Source organism: Catharus ustulatus, chromosome 1 (genome assembly GCF_009819885.2).
Source record: "Catharus ustulatus isolate bCatUst1 chromosome 1, bCatUst1.pri.v2, whole genome shotgun sequence".
NCBI classification, from domain to species: Eukaryota; Metazoa; Chordata; class Aves; order Passeriformes; family Turdidae; genus Catharus; species Catharus ustulatus.
Genome location: NC_046221.1, coordinates 84455260 through 84481364, shown reverse-complemented (window position 1 = coordinate 84481364; position 26105 = coordinate 84455260). Strand labels below are relative to the sequence as shown.

The window sequence follows — 26105 nt, the reverse complement described above, 5'->3', positions numbered from 1 at the left end:
AACAGGCTACAGCAAGAATAAGGACTTCAGTAAGGAGTTTTGGTTTCTGTTTTGAGCCCACGTTAAATCTCCTCACTTTTCCAACTCACTGAAAGTCTGAAAAACTTCTGGATCACAGCATGTCCAGTGCATTTTCCTTCCCTTCATCATACATTGCGAAATGGTCTGTTTCAGTATTAAAAGTAGCTTCTTCAGCAAAACCTCCTAAAGGATAAGAGTGGGAGTTTTTTGTATGTAAAACATCTGCTTTGCACTTGAAAGAAAAGCACAAGGCAGTTGGTCTTTGAAGGAGGCCAGAACTGAATTACTTTTTAGCTTTAGATATGAGTACATAGCTCCCCCATCAGTTTTCTGCTAGATGGTTCCTTGCCAATACTCTCACAGGACTCTGCTTGTTCAAACAAAATATAAATGCTGTTTCATAAACTGTTCTTAGGGGGCAGCTTTTTTGTTTCACTTTCTCAAGCGAATAGTAGCAGTCCTTATCTGTTATGAAGCACAGGAGCAGTCAGGAGCTGAAATGTGTTCTTTTTTTTCATGTATATTTCTTCATTACCTGTTTTTCTTAGCATCAAGAGCAACAGCTGGAATGGTATTCAAATAAAATACAGTTGTTTGTAGTGGTGAAAGACCAAGAGTGTAAAAAGATTTGCTTTCAAAAATGAAAAAAACACTGAAAGCAGACTGATATGTGAGTCACTGTTGAATAATTCTGAGAGGCTGATCCAGATGTGCTGGCATATTGCCACTGCTCCCCTAGATAATAATGTTTTATTGAAAAGAAAAAAAGTAGATATTCTGTATTTTGATTTATTTCTTTGGGAACATGGCTATTATTTTGAGTCTGTAAGCACATACGGCTGTTACTATGGAAGTCTCTTTGCAGTCCAGACTTTGGAGGAAAAGTATTGTAGTGGCTGATGTGGATTTTTTTTTTTGGTTTTGTGATGTGAACGACCTTTATACCTAGCAATGCATGGAAAAAATTTAAAATACAGTAGTTTCACGAATACAAGCCGCACGGATTATAAGCCGCACTTCCGGTGCCTCGACAATGTTGCTGTCTTTGTCAATAGATAAGCCGCACCCTGAATATTAGCCGCACTTTCGTTCGTCGCGAGAATCCGTGCGCAGCTTTCACAAATTGGCCAATTAGTAACAGGATCGCGGCATAGCGGGCTTTACTGGCTCGGGGCGGGGCCAGGAAGGCTCGGCCCGCTCATGGTTGCCGACGGGGCCGGGTAGCCCAGCTCAGCGCCACGGCTCGGCGGGGCTGGCCGGGTGGTGCTGCCGCCGCCGCCAGGCTCGCTGGCCCCCCTCTCCCGTCAGCACCGCCCCGCTGCCGCGTTCCCTAGCCCTGCCGGCGGCCTGCCGCCGCCCGGCTCGCTGGCCGCCGCCGCGTTCCCTAGCCCTGCCGGCGGCCTGCCGCCACCCGGCTCGCTGGCCGCGCCGCGTTCCCTAGCCCTGCCGGCGGCCTGCCGCCGCCGCCGCCCGGCTCGCTGGCCGCGCCGCGTTCCCTAGCCCTGCCAGCGGCCTGCCGCCGCCCGGCTCGCTGGCCGCCGCCGCGTTCCCTAGCCCTGTCGGCGGCCTGCCGCCGCCCGGCTCGCTGGCCGCGCCGCGTTCCCTAGCCCTGCCGGCGGCCTGCCGCCGCCGCCGCCCGGCTCGCTGGCCGCGCCGCGTTCCCTAGCCCTGCCGGCGGGCTGCCGCCGCCGCCACCCGGCTCGGCGGCCGCGCCGCGCCGCGTTCCCTAGCCCTGCCGGCGGCCTGCCGCCGCCGCCACTGGCAGGCATGCCGGCCGCCTCGCTGCTGCGTTCACGTACTCGCCCTGCCGGCGGGCCAGCCGCTGCCGCCCCTGCCAGGCTCGCTGGCCGCCCCCTCCCGTCTGCACCGCCGCCGCGTTTCCTCGCCCTGGCCGGCACTGCAGGCCCCCGCACCGCCGGGCTCCCCCACGCTGCTGGCCCCGATTCTGCTGGGCTTCCCCCGCTGCCAGGCAGCCCCACCCGCCGGCCTTCCTGCTTCTGCCATGCTCCCCTGCACTGCTAGCCCCAGTTCTCCCGGGCTCCCCCGCCCTGCTGGCCCGGGCTCTGCCGCCCCCCCTGCCCCGCCCTGCTGGCTCAGGCTCTGCCGCCCGCCCCCACACTGCTGGCCCCGCCTCTGCCAGGCTTTCCCACCTCAGCCGGGGCCGGCCGGGCTCCAGCTTGGCTTGGGGCTGCCGCGGGCTCTCACTTCCGTGTTGGCAGCTTTTAGAATTTTGTTAATAGATTAGCCGCCCCGGAATATTAGCCACACTTCCGGGTTTCCACCAAAATTTTGGTCAAATTGGTGCGGCTTGTATTCGTGAAATTACTGTACTCATTTGTGTAAGGACAGATGTATTTTTATATGTTGGCAATCTACTTTAAAAATGCAGATGAGAGAGTGAGGCGAGTGGTTCATATTTAGTAGACTAGTACTTGGTTCAGGTGCAAAGAAACAGCAAGCTTAAAGCTCTCCTGTGCTTTCTGTATTCTGATCTATTTTCAAGAGCATGTTGTTTGTTATCAAACATGCGTATGGAGTGCTGAGAAGGCATCACAAAGCAGATGGAAGATAAAAATGCCCTAACCGTGCTTATTGGCAGGAGAATTGTGTTTCTTCTGCAGGATGTGGGAAGTCGCTGAATAAATTAGTGCATACCTGTAAGCAATATAACCTTTCTGCTGTATTGTGAAGAAATTAATGTGCACACTTAGCGAGTGAAGAGTTCAAGCAGTAGGATAATAGGTTAGTTGTTGAACCAGCAAAAGGTGTCTTAGTTGTTAAATAAAGAAATAAAGACATCAAAAAAACAACACCAAAAAGCCCAACCCACCAACCAGTCAACCCCTAAAACACAAAAAAGCCCAAACAAAACAAAACACCAAGAATGCAGTCTGCCCTTGAAGTATTGGGGGCAAATTCTATCTCTAGTATCTTCATTTGTCTGTTTTCCTGGTAAAAAAAATAGACATGAAGAGTTAAACTCCTGTTTGTGTGTGACAGTTTGGAGGGAACTGCAGAGCTTAGAAAAGCTGTTTGCCTGAGTTGTTGGCTGTTTGAGACTTTAAAAGCTGACTCCAGTATCCTTCCAATCCCTTGATTTCTTTGAAGTAGGATGTTTCAGTATGTTTTATTCTTTTCCCCTGGAAATTCATCATGTTGAATGAATGCTTCTCATTCGGATGAGAGTATTCCAGTATCACTTCTCCCCTGTAGATTTACATAACCTTTATACCTGGTGCAGAATTTGCGTGCAACCTTTCTCAGCTTCCCTAGGAAACAGCAGCTCTTCAGTGACTGCACAGTACTCTCACTCTGTTCATGCTGAGTAAATCTGCACAGTTTCTGCTTTCAACAGTGTGCTTGCCACAAAAAAGTTCTTCCTGAAAGTAACAGACTTTTGCTGTCCTTATGCACAGAGCAGATGTGTGCTGAGTGTGCAGCAACCTGTGATGATTCACATGGAAATACTGCCTGTCTTTAGCATTTCCAGAAGTTTTGTACTGAGGTAGTTACAAGCTGGTAGAGCTCCCTGTGGCCTACAAATATCAAAAAAACAACACATAAGTTCTCAGACTCCTCATACACTAACCTCAGTAGACAACATTTTTCACTGGGGAAAAGAAGGATTTATTAGGAAGTGATAGAAATACAGTGTTCTGTAATGGTGTCACTTATTTTGCACAGTGGTGATCTGAGAAAATCAGTTGCTTGCTAGTTGTAAATTGTGATTACATGCTACTATTACTATTATTATTAATAATAATAATTATTATTGTTAGCTTTAGAATTGTAAGGTTGTGAATACCAATTTTTAGCTCTCATGCATACAGTGAGAAATTTCAGTCCATAAGCCGGACTCTTCAGTGAAGTGACGTACTGAACTTAAGCTGTGCACTGGCAAGCTTTAAAAGTCTTGGGGATCATAATTGTCCCTGTCAGGACCTTTGCATTGGAAGTACTGTGTCTTGACAGATTCCTGGCCTGAGGATGGATAAGATAAAACTGAACATCTGAAACAGACCACTGCAAGACAATTGGAACTCTAAGGGCTTTTGTTCATTTGGATATTTAATAATATGGCAAGGATGAAGCGAGAAAAATATTGCACAGGTAAAATATAACACTTAAAGATAACAGTAACAAATAAGCAGTTATCATAAAAGATTGTGTGCAGAACACAGGAGCAGGAGTCTTTAATAGTCTTTGCTGTGAAGTGTGTCGCAGACTAGAGATGAACAGCATTTTGGTGTGAGTTCAAATTCTTCCATACACAGACATACACACGTGTGCACACACTCTCTCCAAAATGGCTCCCTCAGCCTCTGTGAGTGAGATGACTGAAATCCTGTCCAAGCCAGGTGTTTGTTGTAGTGCCAGAGCAGAACAACAGATATTTTCCTAACTGGAGTCGAGTGTGGGAATGCAGATCAAGCTGACTGTGTGTGGAAGAAAATGATCTCTTAAGAGCCTGTTGGCTTTTTGCATATAACCTTTTGTGTTATATGACAGGTTGATTATAAAATAGCTCAGAGCACTTTTTATTTATACACAGTATGCTTAATGGTGTTACTAGAAGAAATGACTCTACTTTTTTCATCTTACTCAAACTAAACTTTGCTCCAGAATAGACTGAGGTTGAAACAAAGAGAAGGGAAATAGAATTGGCTAGTTTTGCAGATACAAAGCCATCATTACTAAAGTAATGAAGCACTAGTCTGTGCAGGCTCTGGAAGGAAGGTGGCATTATTTTGAGGGTGCCAGTGCATGAGAGGGCAGAGGAGGCCTTGCTTTGGCCACAACACTGCCCATTCATTCACATCTACCCATGAGGCTTGTGCATTTGATTCAAAAAAAAGCTTGTTTGTAATAGTTGTGCTTTGTCTCACAACTCACTGCTGGAAATACACTTTTCTCTGCATTGCCCAATATGGGACAGTGTGTATATCATGGCCTTGCATTCATTTTGTCTCAAGGTAGACCCTGAGATGACAGCCCTACTCCTTTGGTTGCATGTCCCTCATGGGCATTTGATCTTTCTGTGCTGATGGTATACTGGTTAAATTTGCATGTTTCCAGCAATTTGCTTCTGTTTCCAGCAGCAGAGCATCTTCTGGATGCCTCCATCTAAGTGTAAAGGCTCTATCCATTTGACTTGTGCATCTAGCATTGTGTCATTATAGCACAGCAGTGGTCAGTGTCACAGGTCTGGTAAAAGATATGAAATGCACTCCGGTCAGGATTTTGATATGCTGCTCACCTGGTGAGAGTTGTGGAGGACAGTTTTAAATCTGAAATGAGAAACACTCTCAGCAGCTCCACCCTCAAGTGTGTAGTGGCTTACTGCTGGTAGGATTGGAATTCAGTTTCCCAGCACAACCTTTCTTCTCTCATGAATTTTGCAGTACTGGTAGCCTCTTTGCTTGGAAAAAAGGATGAAATTTAAGTCCCAGTGTTACTGAAATAGCACTAAGCGCTTGAGAAAAGTGAGGCAGAAGTAGGCCTTTATGTTCTATTGAGCTATGTATAGACATTTTTCTCTTGTTCAGTTAAGAAATAGGGCAAATGTTAACAGGGTAGTAGTAGTTGATGTAATTTTAGTAACATGTGGCAAACCTGTTTTTGCTGCAAGGGTGAATCAGAAATTAATTCCTTTATAACCATAGGATAGATAGGAGTATTTGAAACTTTTAAAGCTAATGATATCTAATAAAAAAATGCAGGCATTTAACATGTTAAATGCCACTGAAAAGCCCTGGAAGACAAACCCCAGGGTGTTTAGCATCTTAAGATTTTTGTTTTCAAAACATGCATCTTCTGTGCACTGCATAACCTCAAAGCCAAAGCTTACAGGCAGACATACCCGCGCTTGCCCCTTTCTGTGTCTATACATACATTGCAACATTTGGCCCTGTACAAATAGTAGGTCCTTCAACAGCTGTGCCTGCAGTAATGCACATACTGCAACACTATGCTGGGGGACAGGGGCAGAAAGAGGAATTTGCCATTTTTACACGCAGAAACCGCGTGGCTTTCTTTGCCTGAGCCTACTGAACAGGCAGACTTTTGGATTTTTGCATATCCAAAAACCATTATTATAAAAATGAAAAAATAACTTGTGAAAGAGTGTGATGGATATTTTACCTTAATAAAATAACTCTGCACTCTTGGGTGAAGTATTTACTCAAAAACAGTTGTTCTTTGTTAATATTCAGCAAAATACCGTAGGTACTTATTTAACTGCAGTCTTTCAGGAGATTGCAGAAATGGGACTTAAATGGATGGAGGCCCATGATGGAAACACTGAAACTTCCAGGATGTTGCAGACAATTGAAATAATACTATCTCAGTGACTAATGGCATGCTCCCAAGAACTTAGGAAAGAGGTAGTACAGGATGCACGCTCATTCAGGCAGATGTTTCTTAGTCTGTGCTATATTTAGATCAAGAAAAAAAATCTGCTGAGTGAAACATTTGCCTGTCAGGGATTCAGAATTTTATTTCCCTCTCTAATTTTAATTCTGATAAGATGCAAAGAGAAGATGAAAAGAGTAGAACCTCCTTCTGTGACTGGATCGAGTTTTTGTATGCAGTTTTTCTCACTGTATGTTAGAGCTGTCTTGCCACTGGATAAAGTTCCTACTGAGATCAGAGGACTTGATGGTTTGTTTAGGGATCTTCATGCTACTTTTCTTACAAAGAATAGGAAAAAACATGACTGGAAGTTGCTCGGAACTTGCTCAAAAATTCACACCGAGAGAAAGTTAATAGTTTTTTAATGATGAGTTTGTGATTTTTTCCCCACTGGATTTTTATTGCCTAGCTCTTTTTTATGGAATAATGTGTTACTTCAGAAAGTCATTGCACTGTAAAATCTGTAATTCTGCACTGCTGAACATGTGTGGGTAAGCTCTAGTCTCTGTTCACCCCCTGCTGTAAAGGATTTGCTTTCTTTTGGCTTTGCTGTGCAACTTTGTACAGTCTTCAACCTTAATTTTGTATCTGAAAACAAGGTAATTTATGTAATTTCCAGTATATCCAGGGTTCATTCTGGTTTGAAAGCTGCAGTGAAGCCAGCTGGCTACTGCCACACATTCAGAATTAAGCTTCTCCCAGTACATTGCATGAATTTCTATGCAGCTTTAATAACTTGACAGTTTTATTCATCTGTGGTGGTTTTATCATAACTTTTGTATATAAACACGTAGATTATTTTGAGGGGAAGATTTTTGTGAGAAACTTACTTGGTGGAAAAATGTTAAAAGTTTTTTTCGCAATGTATTAGGGTAACTTCTGCTATGCAACTGTTTCAGAGCTGTTTGTCACTTCAGAAATGGCTTAAATTGTTCCACTTTCAGCAGTGTATAAATCACAGCTAGGCAAGTATTGCATACTAATTACTCTCCTTCTCTTTCTGCACTTTTCATAAGATGTTTTTGTTTCCTAAGCAGTGGGCAATTCAGCTTGTGGACTAGGCAAACACAGTGCATTTTTGAGCCCTTTGGTACCTTGGGGCTATGTACCATGTTTATAGTGATGCCACGCTGACCAGGCACTAAGCCAGTCAGCGTCACACTTGACTGTGCTGGTGCCCATGTCCTTCTGCTCGAGGCAGGTGGTGTTACCTTGAGCTGGCTGTGCAGAGAGAAAGGTCTGCATGCCCTCTGTTGGCTTGGTCTCCAGCATCCAAGGTGAACTCTGTGGTTGTAGGTTCTGTTGCTTTTGCGTGATCTCCATCCAGTTATAGAAGTGGCTGAAGTGTATGTGAAGAGTTAAGAAATGAAGAGGTGAGGTGTATTCCTTGTAGAGGTCTGGCACAACGCAGCTACAGAAGGCATGTTGTTAAAAATTGAAGTGGCTCTCAGGCTTGTCTTGAGCTGCAGTACAGGTACTTCTAAGGCACTCAGGGGGTAAACGTTGATACAATCTGAGAGACTCTAAATTATTCAATCCCAGTTCCTCTGGAGTAAATGTGTGTAAATTTGGCCTTTTGTAGGCAACGCAGTAAGCATGGAGTGTATGTAAACATGTAGAGCTAACCATGTCTTCCAGCCAGCATAAAGCAGTTGCAGAAAACATCAAAGTGTTGCTCTCAAATGCCTGTATCTACACAGTTGCAAGCTGTACTGGTTATGTGTACACACCAGCTCATTTGGAAGGTCTCGGACTCGATATCCTGTTTTTATGGCTCAGGCATAAACTTCACAAGCTAGGAAAAGAATAAATACATGACCCCTGGGCACTGAGTAAAATTTTCAGGTTGTATTTTCAGGCTTCTTGCTCTTAAGGTTCATTTGTTTCCCAGTTAAAGTTGCATTCCGAAGTACGCATTTGGAAAAAAAAGAAAATTTGGATGCTGCATTGGGTTATGCTGGAATGAATGTTGACGAGTGCTTCTGACCCACTTGTTAAGTTCTATTGATTTGTGGTCCTTTTAATAAAAAAGACTACTGTGTTGTGGTGTTTACAACTGTGAAGTTGCATTCAGGTTTGTGACAAGCATTGTCTTTGAAGCATATGAGTAGTCAGAAAAACACTGTGTATGAACACACAGTTCTGGTTTGGGGAGGACGGGGTAGTAGATTGTAGAAAAGAGTCTGGTTAAATCTCATTAATTCATCCCAGTCATGAAAACTTAGCCTATAGCTTGGTTTACTCAAAACCTGCAGGAGGCATGTAAAGCTGTGAGATACCAAAACTGGCATTTGATTTTAAAACAAAGTTTTAAATTAACTAATTAATCAAGACCTGGAATCGTTCACTAAGTTTTCTATTTTAATGTACTAGTTAGGAAACTTTTATGACCAGAACATACATATACAAACAGCAGCATGAAAGGGCTATTTCTGTTGAAAATGTTTAGCAAAGAAATAAAGAAAACATTCAAGTTTCTCTCTTTTGAAATTAAACCAGTTTTGATTGCATAGTTACGTATTTTAACAATGTTAACATTTTAATTAGGTTCAAAACGTCTAAAATTTTCAAAGGCAGAGATTAAAATGTCGTCAAAATCCAACCTTTGATCGGATACTTTTGACTGGATCAGAGTTGCTCTTTTGGGATAAAAACCACACTTTTGTTCTTGGAATAGGAGCATTCGGGATGGGATGGTAAAATAGACAGGAGGGACCGGGTTTGAATGCTTCCTGTGAGAGCAGCTGTTTCAGTGTGATGTTGGTGCTACTCATGGGAGTGTTGCAGGACACAGCCATGCTCCTGCTGCTTTTTTTCAGTTCCACAATAGACGGTTTGCTGATGAATGACTTTCACTCACAGCTTAGGATGCAACAGCTTCCATCATGAAATTGTGGAAAAGAACACTGTAGGGTTCTTCACGTGACCAGCAGTGATACCTGCCCAGTGTGTACCTAGGGATTTTTGTGTAAACTGTGGTGCGTAGGCATTTTTGAGCAGGGATATGTGGACATGTGAAGCAGGGTGGAAGAATGTCAAATTAACTGATAGAATTGCTTATGGTGATTTTTGTTGTAATAGTGCAAAACTGAAATCAGGAGGGCAAACACCATCATGATAGAACAGTAACTTCTCCCATCTGATTTGTCTCTGTATTATGTTTTCTGAAATGTCCTTTCTTTTTCCTTTTTTTGAAAGCCACTGAAAAGTATTATGTTGTCTGTGTGCAGTGTCAGCCTGGCAGTGCAAATTTAATGGTGGCTACAATACATCTCCCTTCCTTCCTTCCTTCCTTCCTCCCTTCTCTCAGAGAGTGTTACCATAGCATTTCTCTCCCAGGGACTCTCGCGCAGAGCTGCAGATGGGATTCTCACTATGAACTCTGTGCTGCTCAATCAGATACGCTCAGTTCTGTAGAAGGAAAATGGGGAAGAAAGGGTGACTTAGCAACACGGATAAAGCTTTCCTGGTATTTTCAAGAACCAAAACCTTTTTTGAAACAAGGCTTGTTTTCATTAATAGGAGGATGAGATTTTTGTATGAAGAAAAACAAATCCTCTTTCTTCCTGCCACCTCAGTCTGTTTTCTCTTGTCCAGGGAAATGGATTTGGAATAGTTGACTGCCTGATCCTCAGGCTTATGTTTCTTGCTCTTTCCTTTTTCCTTTAGCTGTGGACGTGGCTTGAAGAGCTACAGAAAGAGCTGCTTGATGATGTCTATGCTGAGTCTGTGGAGGCTGTCCAAGACCTGATTAAACGTTTTGGTCAACAACAACAAACCACTCTGCAGGTTACCGTCAATGTCATAAAAGAAGGAGAAGATCTCATACAGCAACTAAGGTAAAACAGATTTTTATTAAATCTCTCCTGGTGTTCATCTGATGTTCAGTGAGGTTCTTTCTATTTTGAGGGTAGAGATGATGAGTACAAGATATGACCTATAAATAAAACTTGTAAATATTAGGACTACAGTGATCTTTCATGCTGTACTTATGGTCTCTAAACCTCTGTTTACAGGAAGCTCAGCTTATAAACACTGCTGCCACAAGAAGGAGATTTTGTTGACATAAGCTACCTTTCTGATAGAAGCAATTAATGTGTTTTTGTAGTCTGATATGCAGAGCTCCACAGAATTTTGAGTTCTGAGCAGCAGCCTCTTTATAAAGACACACTTGAATTTGTTTTGCAGACTGACAAGTAACTTCATTGTAGTAAAAGCCAAGTTTGCGGTCCATTTCAGTAAAAAATGATCTGAATAAATGAATTTGGTTCCCAGCTGCTCTGGTATGTGTCTCCTTTGCTGCAGGAGATTAACAAATCTGAATTAGCAGATTTTACACTTAGGTAAAAGATTAAATAATTTTTAAAAATTAACTTTTTTTGATTTTTCTTTCCTTTCCAGGAAGATTCAGTAAAGTAAATAGTTACCATATGCTACTTCCTTTTCACAGTGAAAGCATTTGTCTCTGGTTTTAAATTTTATCCTCCTGTAAATAGAATGTCTTTATATGTCGAGTTGAGGAAAAAAAAAGAAAGTAATTACCTTCCTAATGGTTTTTTTTCAAGTACTAGAGCATACTTTGACTTTCTATTTACAAATATGTACAGACTTAGGTTTCATGCAATATGGTTTGCACCAACCTTATCTGAAGCAGGCTTATATCTTGTGGTCATGTATAGTACTCAAATTGTATGGGGTTTTTTTTTTCAATAATGTTCTTTTTTCTTCCCCCACCCTTCTCTCTACTTTGCATAGGGATTCTGCCATTTCCAGTAACAAGACCCCCCATAACAGCTCGATCAACCACATTGAGACAGTCCTGCAGCAGCTGGATGAGGCCCAATCTCAGATGGAGGAGCTTTTTCAAGAACGCAAGATCAAACTTGAGCTGTTTCTGCAGCTCCGCATATTTGAAAGAGATGCAATAGATGTGAGTATTTGCTTTCAGACTTACACTGCATGCACTTCTCTTGTGCAGAAATGTTTATGCTGAGATTGTGTAGTAGTTGCATTGACATGTAGCTCAAATGACTGATAGACTTAATTCTTACCTGAACTAAGGCTTTTGTCCTGTATGTGAAAGTGACAGAAGAGCTCAGTGCTCAGCAGAGCTGAGCTTTTTGATTGGCTCTCAGTGCATCTTTAAGCAAATGTTAGGTAAAATCATAATGCATCAGTTACTTCATCTGCTAAGATTAGTTTGATTATCAATCTACATTGATATAACCATATGCCTGCAGTTAATATGAATAGGATGGTTTTGTACAAATCCTTTAAACTGATGCTTTGTAGTCACAACAGCCCTCTTCTCTTCCTGTTCCAAATCAGCAGTCTTTTTTTCAGCTGGCAGTTGCAAATGGTATCTATCTTAATCACTGGGAATGTTCTATGGGCTGACATTTTTTGAAAATAAAATTCTTTTCCACCTCTGAAAATAATTCAATAGCAGTTGTAGTGCTGCACCCATGCAAAACTTCAAGAGGTTTTAAGCTTCTCCAAGGGGAGTTACGGCTTATCAGTTGAGAAGTTTCTGTTCGTGTTCAGGAACATGTCACAGACATGAAACTCCACAGGGAGCTTAGGTTAGCAGAGTTGCATTAATAAACTTCAGCTAAGTTCATATGACTTCATTAAACTACTAGTGCTGTACACAGTAACTGAAACAAGTTGGTGCCTTATAAGGTTCAGGGTTATTCATTGGTAAATTATCCTATTTGAATGTATAATGACTTACCTTGAAATTCTGAAAACCAGGCGTTAGAGTGATAATTTTACCCCTTTGCTTGTATATAGTAAAAGCTGCAACTGTTGGTTATGAATGTTAGGGTAGAAGAGGCAGTCAGCAGAAAGCTTCTCAGGTTTTTAGTGATAGCGTCTCAGGTTTTTAATGTTTCGGTTTGGATGTTTTTCCCCCCTTTTGAAAATCAGGATTTGGTGTCATGGCTGAAGTCTGGTTTAGCTAGGCACACTATTAGGGGCAGTGCAGAAGTAGGCAGACACAGTTCCTTGATCCTTACCCACAGAGGAAGTGAGAGTGTTTTTGCTCTACAGCAATAACAATTCTGGTGTAAAGGAAGACTAAGAAGAGGGGTTTTTTTTAATTTTGCGATTCACACTGGTCTGCAGAGAGTTTCCTACTCTGATTATGTGAGACTAGCTTTTCTTCTTTGATCATGTGAGAGTAGCTGTCTCACATATGCATACAATCTTTGCAGGTGTGATCAACAGTGCTTGATGTCTGTGAGATAGTCTCAGAACACTTTGTTTGAAGGAATGGCAGCTGTGTGGGGTAGTGCATACCAAGAAAATTAATGGAAGAATTAGGATAAAGGTTTGAGTGAAGTTCACTATTAAGTTGATTACTCTCTGTTGTAGGTTACATAAGCCAACAGCAGCAAAAGACTGGTTGCAGGAGCCCTGCTTTGCAGATGTGTTCTAGTCCTTCAGTTCAGGACAGTATCTATATAGGTTGGAGTACTTCTGGTACTGCTACTTGGTGATGCCCATAGGACTTTGCATGAGAAATCTGCAAACCCTAACTCTGTAGAATCATAGAACAGAATATACTGAGTTGGAAGGGACCCACAAAGATCAAGCCCAACTCCTACCCTGCACAAGACATGCCAAGAATCAAAACATATGCCTGGGAGTGTTTCCCAAACGCTTCAGCCTTAGTGCTGTGACCACTTCCCTGGGGAGGCAGTTCCAGTGCCCAGCCACTCTCTGGGAGAAGAACCTTTTCCTGCTATACAACTTAAACCTCCTCTTGCTCTGCTTCTTGTGTTTTCCTCAAGTCTGGTCACTGCTTGCAGGAGTGAAGATGTTGGTACCTGCCCTCGAGCTTCCCCTCATGAGGAGGCTGTAACTGCAATGAAGTTTCCCCTCAGTCTCCTCTTCTCCGAGCTAAATAGACCGACTGACCTAGCTGCTCCTCGTATGGCTCTTCTCCAAACCCTTCACCTTCTTTGTGGCCCTCCTTAGGATTCTCTCTAATAGATTAGTGTATTTTTTATAATATAGTGGCCAAAATTGCACACACTTGACAGGTCTTACTTTCTCTAAGCCTGACACTTGGCATGCTTTACGTTTTGCTATATACAACAGTATGGCAAATAAAGCAAAGTACCAGTTACCTTGTGGAAAGAGTTGATATAATTTCTCTATATGCCTTGGAAGTAGAAATCATGCTTATTTTAGATTGATGGAGAGTCCTTCAGGGAAGAAAATGGCCCTGGCTGCAGAGTGACTTCAGCAAAACGCTGGTTGTTTTGCTGCTTCTGTACCACGTCTTCTCTGCTTCCTCAGCAAAGCACGCTTCTCTTTTCCCTCTCCCTGGAGGCAGACATCTGTTTGGAAACTTCCAGGAGGAAAATGTGGGGACTAGTTCCAGGTCAGTTGTTTGAAAGCAGAAGCTTAGCTGAAGTAACTTGATAATGAGGAGGAGCCAGATGCCAGCTAGGAATTTGCAGACCTTGTTTTGACCTTCTCCTTCCTCCAGGATTTTGTGTGACTGGTCCAGTCAATTAAGACTTGGCTGTAGGAGTAGTTCATTCAGGGGAGCATCCTGTGAGGACAGCTATTCTCAAAGGCAAGTAGTATTTCTAGCTTCTCTTACTGCTTGCAAAATTACACGGACTAAAATGGGAGAAGGGGCTTCCCTAGCACTACAGGGTTAAAACCATGCAGCTGTTCTTCTGGGGACAGTGGTGAGATTTGCAGGCAGGGTTAATTCTCTACTTCTCCTTACTCTTCCTGTATCATTTGCTGATAAAATTCTTTCTTATATGCTACAACTTTCCAGATACTCCTGCTCTTCCGAAATTGATGTAACTGCAGTACTGTCTCTATTTTGCCCCTTGCTCTTGGCATATAGCCTTGACCTTCTCTATCCTCAGCATGCTTTTAGTGCCATTGTGATCTGAGTTGGAAGCACTCCTTTGTAAATGCCTGTATTAACTAAAGGCAAGAATAAGCAAAATAATGTAGATGAAGATTCCCTTGCTAGTGTGATTAGGAACATAAGAAAGGTGTGTGTGAACCCAGCCAGTGGGATGGTAACACTGGTGGCAAGCTACACAGTCTGAAATGTGTTTGTCTCATCTGTGTCTGAGTATTTTTGTCTGTCTGTAACTTGCCTTGAGGCCTATGCCAGGGCTCTACACAGGGCATACCACACACTTTTCAGCTCACAGCTTTATCTCAACTCTATTTTTGGACTGTACTTACAAGATGCCTGTTAAATCACACTGCTGAAAAGATGAGGATGCAAAATGCTGGGGTATCACAGAGACCTAACTCTTCTCCCTTTCCCGTTTTCCCTTTTTTTTCCCCTTTTTATTCTTTTCCTCCTCAGAATGTAATATTTACTGGGTCTTGGTAATCACTTGGTACCATGAGTAGCAGACACTTCTGAGAAGACACTTGTGGTTCTTTATTTCTTTCCCACTCAGTATGAAAGAGTCTGCATCCCTTCTGTATTATGCCCTGCCTTGTTTCCTGTCAGTGTTAGCTTTACATTTAATAGAATGTAGCAATGTGAGGCAGCTCAGAATCTGCACTAGGAACTTCTTGGAACATGCTATGGTAAATTGTTAGCCTGTTTGTGCTGAGTTGTCCATTTCCTGAGAGCAGTATGAATTTGTGATTCAGTTACATTAGATTTCTATTAGTCATTTGTTCTGTTTGTTTAATGCTGATTGTCTTGACAAAACTTTACAAGCAAAATGGGAGCCTACTTGCTTTGAAAGTGCTGTCTGTAAAGCAGAACTTTAGGGGAAGCACTGAAAAGTGTGGGCAGAGGGGGCTTAGTGAATGCTCTTTCTGCATTAACTCTGCCTTCAGATGTGCACAGTGGGTGCAAGGGCTGAAACAGACCACCTTGCACCACATAATCACTACTGGGAAAATATGAGAATTACTGCCCTTGTTAGGAAACTTCTCTGTGATGGTCATTGACTACTTACCTTTTGATTCAGAGTGAAAACATGCTGGCATTATTTATTTGAATCATGGGCATCCTGATCTTTTGAAGGGGAAAGGAAATGTATTGGTCTTGTTCACAGTGTTTCAAACTGCTTTTAAACAGCATGTGTGCCATGATCTTAAGCATGGGGTTGATTGTATGAAATAGCATTGGAAAAGCTATAATTTTTACTGGCTGTTTGTGGCTTTTCTTTGAAGGCACTGTAAATGAAACCTCTTGGCTGGACACACAGTTATGACCCCTTGAAACTGCTTGTTTTTCCTATCAAGTAAAGAGAATCTTAGGAGCTAGTGACTACAATCTATGTCATTATTATAACAATACTGACACAGCCACATCAGTGTCATATTGTGAGCTTACTGGTTTTTTTACTTTATTCCCACTTAAATTCCTAGTAAAAGAGATAATGTTTGGCATCTGTTCTGACTGGCTTTCGTTTTAAAACAGTGTCATAAATGTGCTGTGTTGAATCTTAATCCTTTGTCTAATGGTGTTTAGAAAAATGGCGAAAGATAGTATTTCGATGATGGAATTTTGCAACCTTTTTAATGCTCAGATTTCTGTTTGATAAAGTCCATCTGCAGATATTTCTTCAGGGTAACTTTTGAATGTTGTTAACTGACCTGGATGAAAATAAGATGGTAAATCTGTTTTCGTAGAATTTCTATAGTGCAATGGATGAAGAAATGGACATTAGATGACCTCTATTGCTTTTAATAATAAATGAACACAGTTTCAGAGAGAAGCTGGGAAGAGCAGAGCTGAGATGCACAAGAGCAGAAAAGGGAGGTAGCTGAAAGTAAGCAATTTCTCTGGCTGGGCTGTTAGGAAAACCAGCAGAGGAAGGTGATTGGGTATTGGGCATGGACCACATAAAAAGGATATGAAGGGAACTTGTTAAGGGTTTTATGGAAGGTGAAGCCTGTTGGTGTGTTTAGAGGGAAAACCACTCATAATGCCTAAATAGACTGTGTGATGTTTAGAGCACATGGAAGATGAAAGGAGCTTCAGTCTATGACTAAAAACCTTGTCCTGTCTATCTTCCTGAATACTTCAGTCATCAGCTTTTCTATTTTCAGTGTTACCCCTGACAACTTGAGTTTCTCTTGTTTTCACTTCAGCAGGGGTAGCTGAGCAGGTTTAGGGATTGCAGAAAGCTACCTTAATTGCTCAGTATCTCCCATCACAACATACTGTAAAACTCGAATACTTAGTGAATCAAGTAGAATTTTTTGCAGAACACCTTTAAAACAGGAAGTAGCTCACTCACTGGTGCCACAATTTTAATATTAATTGCTTGATGTGTCCATTTTTTTATGGCATCATGTGAGCAGAATAGAAAAAAAGCTTTCATGAGAGATTGTAGCAAACTACAGAAGTTCTATACAATTTTAACCTTTTATACAAATTTAACCTTTCTATCTCTCCAATTCTGTTTTTTTTTCTAGAAGACCTATTTTCCTGGAATGTATCTTGTAATTTAACTGTCTCACTAACTTTGGAGCTGTTACAGCCACTTGAAAAGGGGTAGTGGCATTTTAATTTTGGTGACAAGAAATGACTGGTTAAATATTTAGGCACTTAGGTACTTGATTGCTAATGCTGTTTAAGTCAGGTCCTCTTTTTGTTTGTGTCTTGCTGCATAAATAGGTACTTTCCTCTCATTTAGCACTATTCACATAAGCTTGTCCTACTCCTGAAATTGTAGAACACTGGAACTAAGCCATACTTTTTTCTTAATATCCATAATTTTGCTTTCCCAATGAACTGCAATAATTGGTGCCAAAACTGTGCTAAAAATTCTGGGAAAAAATTGATTATTAGCTTGAGGGAGAAGTGTGGTAGACTTTTTTGAAATAACTGATGCATCGAATCTGTGCCATATGAGCTCAACCCACTTTGATAATGAGAATTTTAAGCACTGTGTGTTAGCTTTAAAACCAGTTTTGTATCCTAATTAAAAGGGATATTTTACATTTCAGATAGGTTTTGCAGTATGATTTGAAAAATACACTTGTGTGGACAAACAAGGAGAACTTACTGTTGTGATGTGTGTTAAAAAAACAAAACTTTTAAACTACCTTTCTTTGGACATCCTATGGCAAAGAATAAAATCCAGGATTAAAATGTGAAAACTGAAGTGTAGCTGAAAAGTATCAGCAAGCAAATTTAGTTCTGACATTTCAGTAATAAAGTATGCATTTTGGTTTTGCTGGATTCACTGAGTACCCAGCCTTTTGTGGTAAGTGCTCCTCAGTTGTCTGGCCTGATCCTTCCTGCCCACAGAAGGATACAACTGGCATTCTTATAAAAGGGCTCAAGATTGGCATAATTGTAAGATAAGCTGGCTGTTGATGTGTGAATTATTACTTCATGCACTCTGAAGATTTAAAAAGGTGTTCCAGATCCACATTTTCCTTTAAACGTGGGGATAAAGATGTGTTAACTTTATCTGTTTCACAAGTAAGGTATTGATGGAGTACCTTCAGGAAGGCAGGGCTACCCATAGTTTTGCAAGCATTGGTTGAAGAATTGTAGCAGTTCTCAAAGAGGTTCTTTTGGATTGTTTGCCAAAATTTAAAATCCATGCCAAGAGAGCCTGTGTCTGAACCATGTCAAATTTGATCAGTGATGTCAACATCGAGCAACAGGAGTTCCCTACCTCAATCATCAGTGCAACACTGGAAATAAACTTTTTTCTGTCTTGTAATGGGTAATTCAACATGGTCTCCTTCCTTTTTCCCCCAGATAATTTCAGACCTTGAGTCTTGGAATGATGAGCTCTCTCAGCAGATGAATGACTTTGACACTGAAGATCTTACAATAGCAGAACAGAGGCTCCAGCATCATGCAGACAAAGCCCTGACCATGAATAACTTGACCTTTGATGTCATCCACCAAGGGCAGGATCTGCTGCAGTATGTCAATGAAGTGCAGGCATCTGGTAAGATGGCTCCTTTGTGCTATTCTGGGCAGTGGCTTTCTAAGAATTATCCAGTTGTCTCCCCATGGGACATGTGAAAAAAACAGGGATGCTGGTTAACTGCAAACTGGAGACCTGTGGACTCCTTTATACTCAAATCGTTCAGTGCTGCTCATAAGAACATACTGGTACCATGGCATGTAATGCCATCAGAGTTGGCAACACCTGAAGGTGTTTAGTTTTTAAATAAAGGGTTTCAGGAAGTCAGTAAAACTGGAGTAAATAAGGGAATGTTAGTTTTAGAGGTAGTCAGATCAATGCAGTCAAGCAAAGATTTTCAGCTTTCAAGTAATGTCTTCCTTTTTTGTTCCTTATACCCCTTCATTTGATATTTTTCACTGTGTATGGTCATGTAGGGCAAGTATCAAAACTTTTTAAAAGAGCCATATAGCACTTCTTAAGAGTGCTAACCCCAATACTCGTGTAGTCCAATGCTCCAAGGATTAGGTTGAACTTGGAGAAGGAACTTTGAAATTACAGTAATTTCACGAGTATAAGGCACACCCTTTTGACTAAAATTTTGGTCTGAACCTGGAAGCACGCCTTATACCCCGGAGCACCTTATACATGGACAAAGTTCAGAAATTTGCCGACACCCGGAAGTGCACCTTATACTCCAGTGCGCCTTATACTTGTGAAATTACTGTAAGTGTAGAACAGTGGAAATGGGTTGTTTGTGTTGGGAAGCTTCGCTTTCATTGCTAACCAGCCATCCCGACCGCAGGTGTGGAGCTGCTGTGCGACAGAGACGTAGACATGGCCACTCGCGTGCAGGACCTGCTGGAGTTCCTGCACGAGAAGCAGCAGGAGCTGGACGTGGCGGCGGAGCAGCACCGCAAGCACCTGGAGCAGTGCGTGCAGCTGCGCCACCTGCAGGCGGAGGTCAAGCAGGTACGGCCCCACCGCCCCCAGCAGCTCCGCCCTGCTGGGATCTCTGCTGCCAAAAACGCGAGGGGAAACACCTCCTGCTGCATAAAGTCCTTCGTTGGGAGCAGGGGAGGACTCTGAGCACCTGAGAAAATTCATCCTCTGTTAACATTAAGTGCATTTTTAAGCTTGCATCACTGGTCGGTACTGCTGCGTGGATCTAGAGCACAAGTCTAGAACAGCTGAAAGCGCTGGGGATGTTTAGGCTGGAGTAAAGGAGTTTCAGGGGGGACCCTAATGCTCCTGCAACTACCTGATAGGAGGATGTATGGAATAGGAGTTGTATTCTTTATCCAGGTACAAACTGATAAGACAAGAAGGAAAGTCCTCAAGTTGTGCCAGAGGAGATTTAGATTAGATATTAGGAAAAATTTTTTCACTGAATTGGTTTTTAAGCACTGGGACAGGATTGATGAAGGCACTATCCCTGAAGAAATTTAAAAGACATGTAGATGAAACACAGACACATACTTTAGTGGTGGACTTGGCAGTGCTGGGTTAACAGTTGAACTTGATGGTGCTAGAGATTTTTTCCAAGCCAAATTATTGTGATATTCTGTAGATACAACTCAAGTATTTGAGGTGTAGAGTGATTTGAGCTAATGTTAAACTCATGTTTTTACCATCTGTATGATGATGAGCAACAATGCTTAGTCATAGTTCCTGCACACTGACCTAATACTTCTGGGTCTGTTGTTTGAAACATCTAGAAATAGTGATAACATAATATCAACATAGTTTAGTTTCCTGGAGAGTAAAACCATTTTGCTTCTCCTGGCACTAAAGTTGCAAGGTTTGAGGTCTTTATCTGACGAACACCTAAACCTTTGGTGAATTTGAGATGTGGGGAAAGCCACTGAAGTAGGTGAAAATTTGAAAAAGAAACAAGAAACTAAAAAAGGTAAGAGTTTTTTATCTTGCACATGCTTGGCAGCATCACAGAAGTTTGCTATAGTCTCTTGTATTACTGTGGCCCATAATGAGATTGAATGACAACTCCTGAATTGCAAAGTAACATGAAAGGGGTCTAGCTAGGACTAGAAGAGGTGAATAGAAGGTTCCCAAAGTATTTTCAGGCAGTGGTTGGCTGCTCTATAGTAGCAGATGCAAAGTTTCTGTGTGGTCTTGAATTAAAGGAATGCAAAAACAGATAGTTGTCTTCCAATAGTTGTCAGTGCAGTATAGGCATCAATCAAATACCTGATGTTCCATTTCAAGGCTTTGCATACTCTACTGAACTGTGCTGTGTCTGCCTTAGCACTTATCTTGGTAAGTGCAAATTGCAGATTCCTCTTTTCACTTGAGTAATGATTGAGATAAAGTTGTTGCAGATCAGGGTAGTTTCTGTATTCCGTTGCATTTTGTCTTGAGGGTGAAGGAAAAGAGTGGACGTCTGAAAAGAAAGGAAAAAAATAAAAGAAATAATGCCAGCTGAAGCACTCTTATCCCCTTATAGTGGTTCAGTGGGTTTGGGTGGGATGAGTTAGTAAGAAAAAAAATTTGTTAATTTCCATGATACTGAAATAGTGTTCAGTAAAAGAACAGAACATAGCACTTTGGTAATATTTCAAAGAGACACTAAGTGGTTATTTATGTTGCATGTTCCTACAATAGAGTGAGTGGTCCACTAGCTTTGGTCCACTAGCTTTGTATGCAAGTTAAATGTTACAAAAAAGACACACCTGTTTAAAACCTGCGTTTGAAACAAATGTTCTGTACTTTGGCAGGCAGATGATGAACTTCAATGGATTTTAGGTGAATACCTCTATTGCACTTCATATGTGATTTGTAGATCATTCTATTAGAAATTTCTAACTTTTTCAAACCACTGCTAGCCCTGACTGAAACTGAAGCTAAAATTTAAATTCTTAAGAAAGTACTGGAAAAGATTTTCTTATAATAAGTATAGGTACTGGCAACATAGCCAACTGTCTTTTCTTGATAGACGGGGATTTGGAAGAAAAAAGCATATTCTGTTTTGTATTTCTAGGACACACCTCTATCAAGTGGGATATTATATTGAATTAAATGCCATAAGATGTGTGAACTTTTAGACAATCACACATGAACATGTAGCTCACAGAAGGTTCGTGTATTACTTTTCCAGATTTTACTGTACAGATTCACCTGCAATACTTGTCCAGCCCGAGGCCTGAAAATTGAATGGAACTCAATATGAATGTTAATGTTGTGTCATAGGATTTCTTTTGAGCCCTTTGGAATGCTTTGAGGCTAGTAACTCTTAGTTTTGTGATTTCAGTTGCCTTTTTAGAAAACCACATCTGATTTATTTTGATTTTTATTGAGCATGATTAAGGAAGCATGGTCTTCTTCAGTCTCTTCTGCAGTGGGAAAAACTTTATAGATCAGCAGGTCACAGAAGGTGCTTTGAGAGTAAAATGTAGAGGTAAACCTCCTCTTCAGTCTATTTTGCTTGTGTTTTGTTGCCTGAAGCAGTGAACAATGGTTTTCCTGTTCAATTACTGTAATTTACTGTTAGATTTATTGCTGGTGAACTGGGTGCGAGCATATTTATTATGTAGACGGGATACTGTCTCCATAGCAAGAATTCTAACAGTATTTCCATTTAAATTCTTCCTGCCAAAGAAATATTACTGCTGTTGTATTTTCTCACACACACACACACATACACACACATTTGTATAAAATACATTAAAATATGTAGCTTGTGGTCATGTAGAGGTTAGACTGGAACACTGCAGGAATTTAGAGAAAAACTTGCAAAGATTCTCTTCCATACAAGATAGTGAAACTTGGTCCTTAGTGAATTTTTATCAAATAAGCACAGAGAGTAGACAAAAACATTCAGTATTTCTTCTTCCTTAACTATTGTAACAGTTCTGCTTTGTGGCATTGAAATTTTGTATATCAAGCCTCAGGACTAGGAGGAAGCAGAAGAGCCGGAAGACAAACAGAGGTTTAAAGAAAACCTGCAAAGAATTTGCTTGTCAACTTAATATGTAATAGGTGCAGAAAGGGCAAAACCAGATAGAAAATTGCAGTGTAGAAAAACCATGGATGATAGGGGGAAGAAAATGCTGCGTGAAATAAAAGGGACAGCTGTATGTGCGGAAAAAAACACGGAAAGGAAAATGTGACCACTTTTTTACAGGGCAGGGACATATGAGTAGGTGGAGGTATAGTAATATTTATGAGAATGTCTGTCTCATCCAGAACTCCAGCTGCATGTTTGCCAGACAAACCTTCTTTATTAATCACCTAACATACAGCTGTTGTATTACTAAATGCTACAATCACTCCCACATACTCACTTTGTAGAATGAATGCTTTACTGTGCTTAAGGTCAAAATCCCTACCAAGCTTCATACCAAATTCACTTGGTTTCAGCATGTTCATGAAGCCTTTTCAGTGCAATATTTCCTGCTGTTCTGATCATGGTGTATGTTTTTGGATATATAAGTATGTATTCATATATGTACAATGTTGTACAGATACTTCAGCCCTCAAGAGTACCTTGAGCTGCTTTGTGTTTTCACTAGCAAATTTTTTAGCTTGGTGCTTGAGCTCTGACTATCCCAAAATACTACTCAGGAAGGTTATCCTGGCACTCCATGTAGTGCCATATGGGTATGAAAACATAGCTAAGATAGCAGACTGAAGCAGGTTGTCTTGTGATCATGTTTAGTTACAGTTAAAAATCTGTCCAAGAAATTAATCCTAAATCAAGCAGATCTCCCTATCTAACCCTTTCAAGTGTTCCAAGTGACCCTAATTCTGTCTCTTTTCCACACCTTTGCTGATGCTCTGCTGATGCTTTTGTAGCCTGGTGAAGGCTTTGAGTGGAAAGATGGGGGTTTGTGATCCACTCACATAGGGAGGTGGTGGGAACATGAACATGCCAACAAACCCTGAAGGCAGCACCCCTGGAAGGAGAACAGGCTCACTATTTCCTAATGCTTATGTTTTCCCTTGAGTCAGAGCAGAGGGAAGGGGAGAGTACTGCTGGCAGATTTCCTCCTGTGAATTTCACCAGCTTATGCACTTGCACCCTGACCTGCACCAAGCAGGTGGGCAAGTCTTTGTGTTTGAAATGGCATGTTCTGTTCTAGCTGTCACTGCTGTAAATAATGGGATGCCAAGTCAAGAGGAGCTTTCAATTGCTGTTGCTTAAGCATTCTCCTTCATTAAAATCCTCTGAGGGCTAGATGTATAAGAACCTAAAAATGTGTGTTATGTTACTATACCTGGAAGAATTACTTTTTGAGGTAGAGAAGGAACATAGAATAACTTTCATAAGGCAAAAAAAAAAACAACCCATCTGCCTCTGTGTTCTTGCAGACAATTTATTTGTCCGTGTATAGTTTCTATCTGCAGTCTGTTGGACCCATCTGCTTCCCTCAGAAGTTGCCCTTTTTCTTGCTCTTGAGGCTTATCCAGGCTTTTCTCCCTTGAGTGTTAAAAATCCCCAGGTGCTTTAGCTACTTAGGAACTCCCAGTTTCTTTCATGGTCCCTTTTGTGTGCCCCCAGGCTGTGATCTGCAGGTTTCACCTTTATAGTTGGGGCGGTTTTTCCAAAGCTGGAGCCATCTTCCCCTTACTTGCAAGGCTCACCTGGCCCAGCGTTTTCTCCCCAGAGGACCAGAATGTGCACCCAGTTACAGTAATTTCACGATTATAAGCCGCACTGAGTATAAGCCGCACTTCTGAGTTTCAGCAACTTTTTGGTTTTTTGTCCATATATAAGCCGCACCTGATTATAAACCGCATGTTACAATACAGAGTGTGATAAAAGGTATCTATTCTATCACCATCTGTTGAGGGTGGGGACAGTGATCCTTATCTCAATGGCAGATATTCTGCTAATGGGCCATCCATTGAAACCAGGCAGGGCGTTGTTCTTTATCTTTTCACACCCCATCCTTCCTCCAGCGAGTCATTGTCTGCTAATGGCCCATTGAGTCCCACTGTGTGACTGATAAAATTACTGCATTCCATTGAAAGTTGCTCCAGCCAGTGGGAAGAGCCCAACATTTCTTACCAAAGTAAAAACAGAGGTTTTGGGGCACTAAGGGAGCCCCTTTCTCCACTGGACTCCAGTGGAAAACCGGATTTCTCCACATCACCACTGGACCTCCGGAGGGAAACTGCACCTTCTACAGGAGCACTGCTCCAACTGAATCACATCTGTCACTGCAGGAGGATGCAGCCATCATTGAATGGGACTGCTCCCAACACCCTGCCTGACAGGGTGTCAGGTTGTACTCTGACTTTGTCAGGGTTTGTAGTTTGTTTCTTTGTAGTACTGTATTTCTATTTTAATTTCCCTAGAAAAGAACTGTTATTTCTAATTTCCATATTTTTACGTGAAAGCCCCTTGATTTCCAAATTATAATAATTTGGAGAGAGGGGGTTTACATTCTCCATTTCAAAGAGAAGTTCCTGCCTTTCTTAGCAGACACTTGTCCTCCAAACTAAAACAGCAACTTTTTGTTCTTTGTCCATATATAAGCCGCACCTGATTATAAGCCGCACTTTGGGTTGGGACCAAAATTTTAGTCAAAATGGTGCGGCTTATAATCGTGAAATTACTGTACATACCTGGCAGGTGCTATCATGCCCTCCCTTCTACACTGTAGAGTATCTTTTCTACAGACTTCCAGAATTTATATAGGAGAATTCAAATGCATGCTATCAGGGTGGGGAAAAACTTGTTAGCTATTAATTGTGCAGGTAGAAATGGCAAAAATTGCATTAATAGCACAACAATGTCTGTATAAGTATAAGTCGGAGGGTGAGGTTGTGGTGCAGATTCGAGGGAATGGATGTTGTGTCAGGATGACTAAACCTCAGTTGCTTCAAGCTGTCAGACATATTAGAGTGTACTTTGGATGTAGACTCACATATGCATTTCAGTTTTTGAGGAATTGTGTTTTAATAAGTCATTTTGTTGGGTTTTGCCCATGTTTCCAATCTGCAAGTATAGTCATATCATTCTGGATACTTAGTGCATTAATGCTTTAATTGGTAGTGTCATGTGTGAATCGCTAGATGAGAATATTTAGTGTTAAGAGCTAACAGATTTGGTAGTTAATATATTTATTAGCAGTGGTTAAAGGTCTGAAAGCAATTAGTAGGAAAAAGTTAGAAAAACTGGTGAATTTCCAATCAACTGGGTCTAGAGAAATTCACTCTGGAATTCCTAGAAAACTGCCTGAAATAATGTCATCTACATTAGTGCTTATTGTTTCCAAACATCAGGAGACTGGATGAGATTATGGTGGCCTGAAACTCAACATCTGCTTCTCAAAAGTGGAAAAGGACTAGCTAAGGGAGGATTATAGGTCAGCTAGTTTAACACAGTTTCCAGGAAAAATATTGAAGCAAGTAAATTAAAATTATTGAAGCAATCATTAAAATTGAACAGTGACAAAAGGAGAAAAGGTTAACACAGGTTAATTAATTATAGCTTTCCATTGATAAACTGCCTTTTTTTAATGACAAGGTAACAGCTCTTCTGAGAGGGGTGGAAAAGCAGTATCATGTTCACAGTCAGAAAATCTACATGTTAGAAATTATGCTATTAAATTTGAAGTCAAAAGCAGAAGAAGCTGGGAAAAGGGTTTGAGTTCATCAGAAGACACTGGATTACAGTTCTGAATTATCTTGATATTTGGAAGAATTGTGCTTTAAGAAGGTTATGAGTTTTAATAGAGCATGATGTACTGGAAAGAGTAATCAGCTGAATAAGTACAGGAGTAATTACTGGTTGGGCAGCAGTTCCATAGAAGAGTTGTACAG

At 41.4% G+C, this 26105-nt stretch overlaps 1 protein-coding gene across 1 annotated transcript in view; it reads left to right on the top strand.

Moving 5' to 3' along the window:
- Window positions 1-26105, top strand: part of TRIO (trio Rho guanine nucleotide exchange factor) — a 257013-nt gene that overhangs the window by 124134 nt on the left and 106774 nt on the right. Inside the window, 4 exon segments of the mRNA XM_033082574.2 lie at window positions 10102-10271; window positions 11188-11362; window positions 18164-18359; window positions 19123-19289. Coding sequence (XP_032938465.1) covers window positions 10102-10271; window positions 11188-11362; window positions 18164-18359; window positions 19123-19289 — 708 coding nt within the window.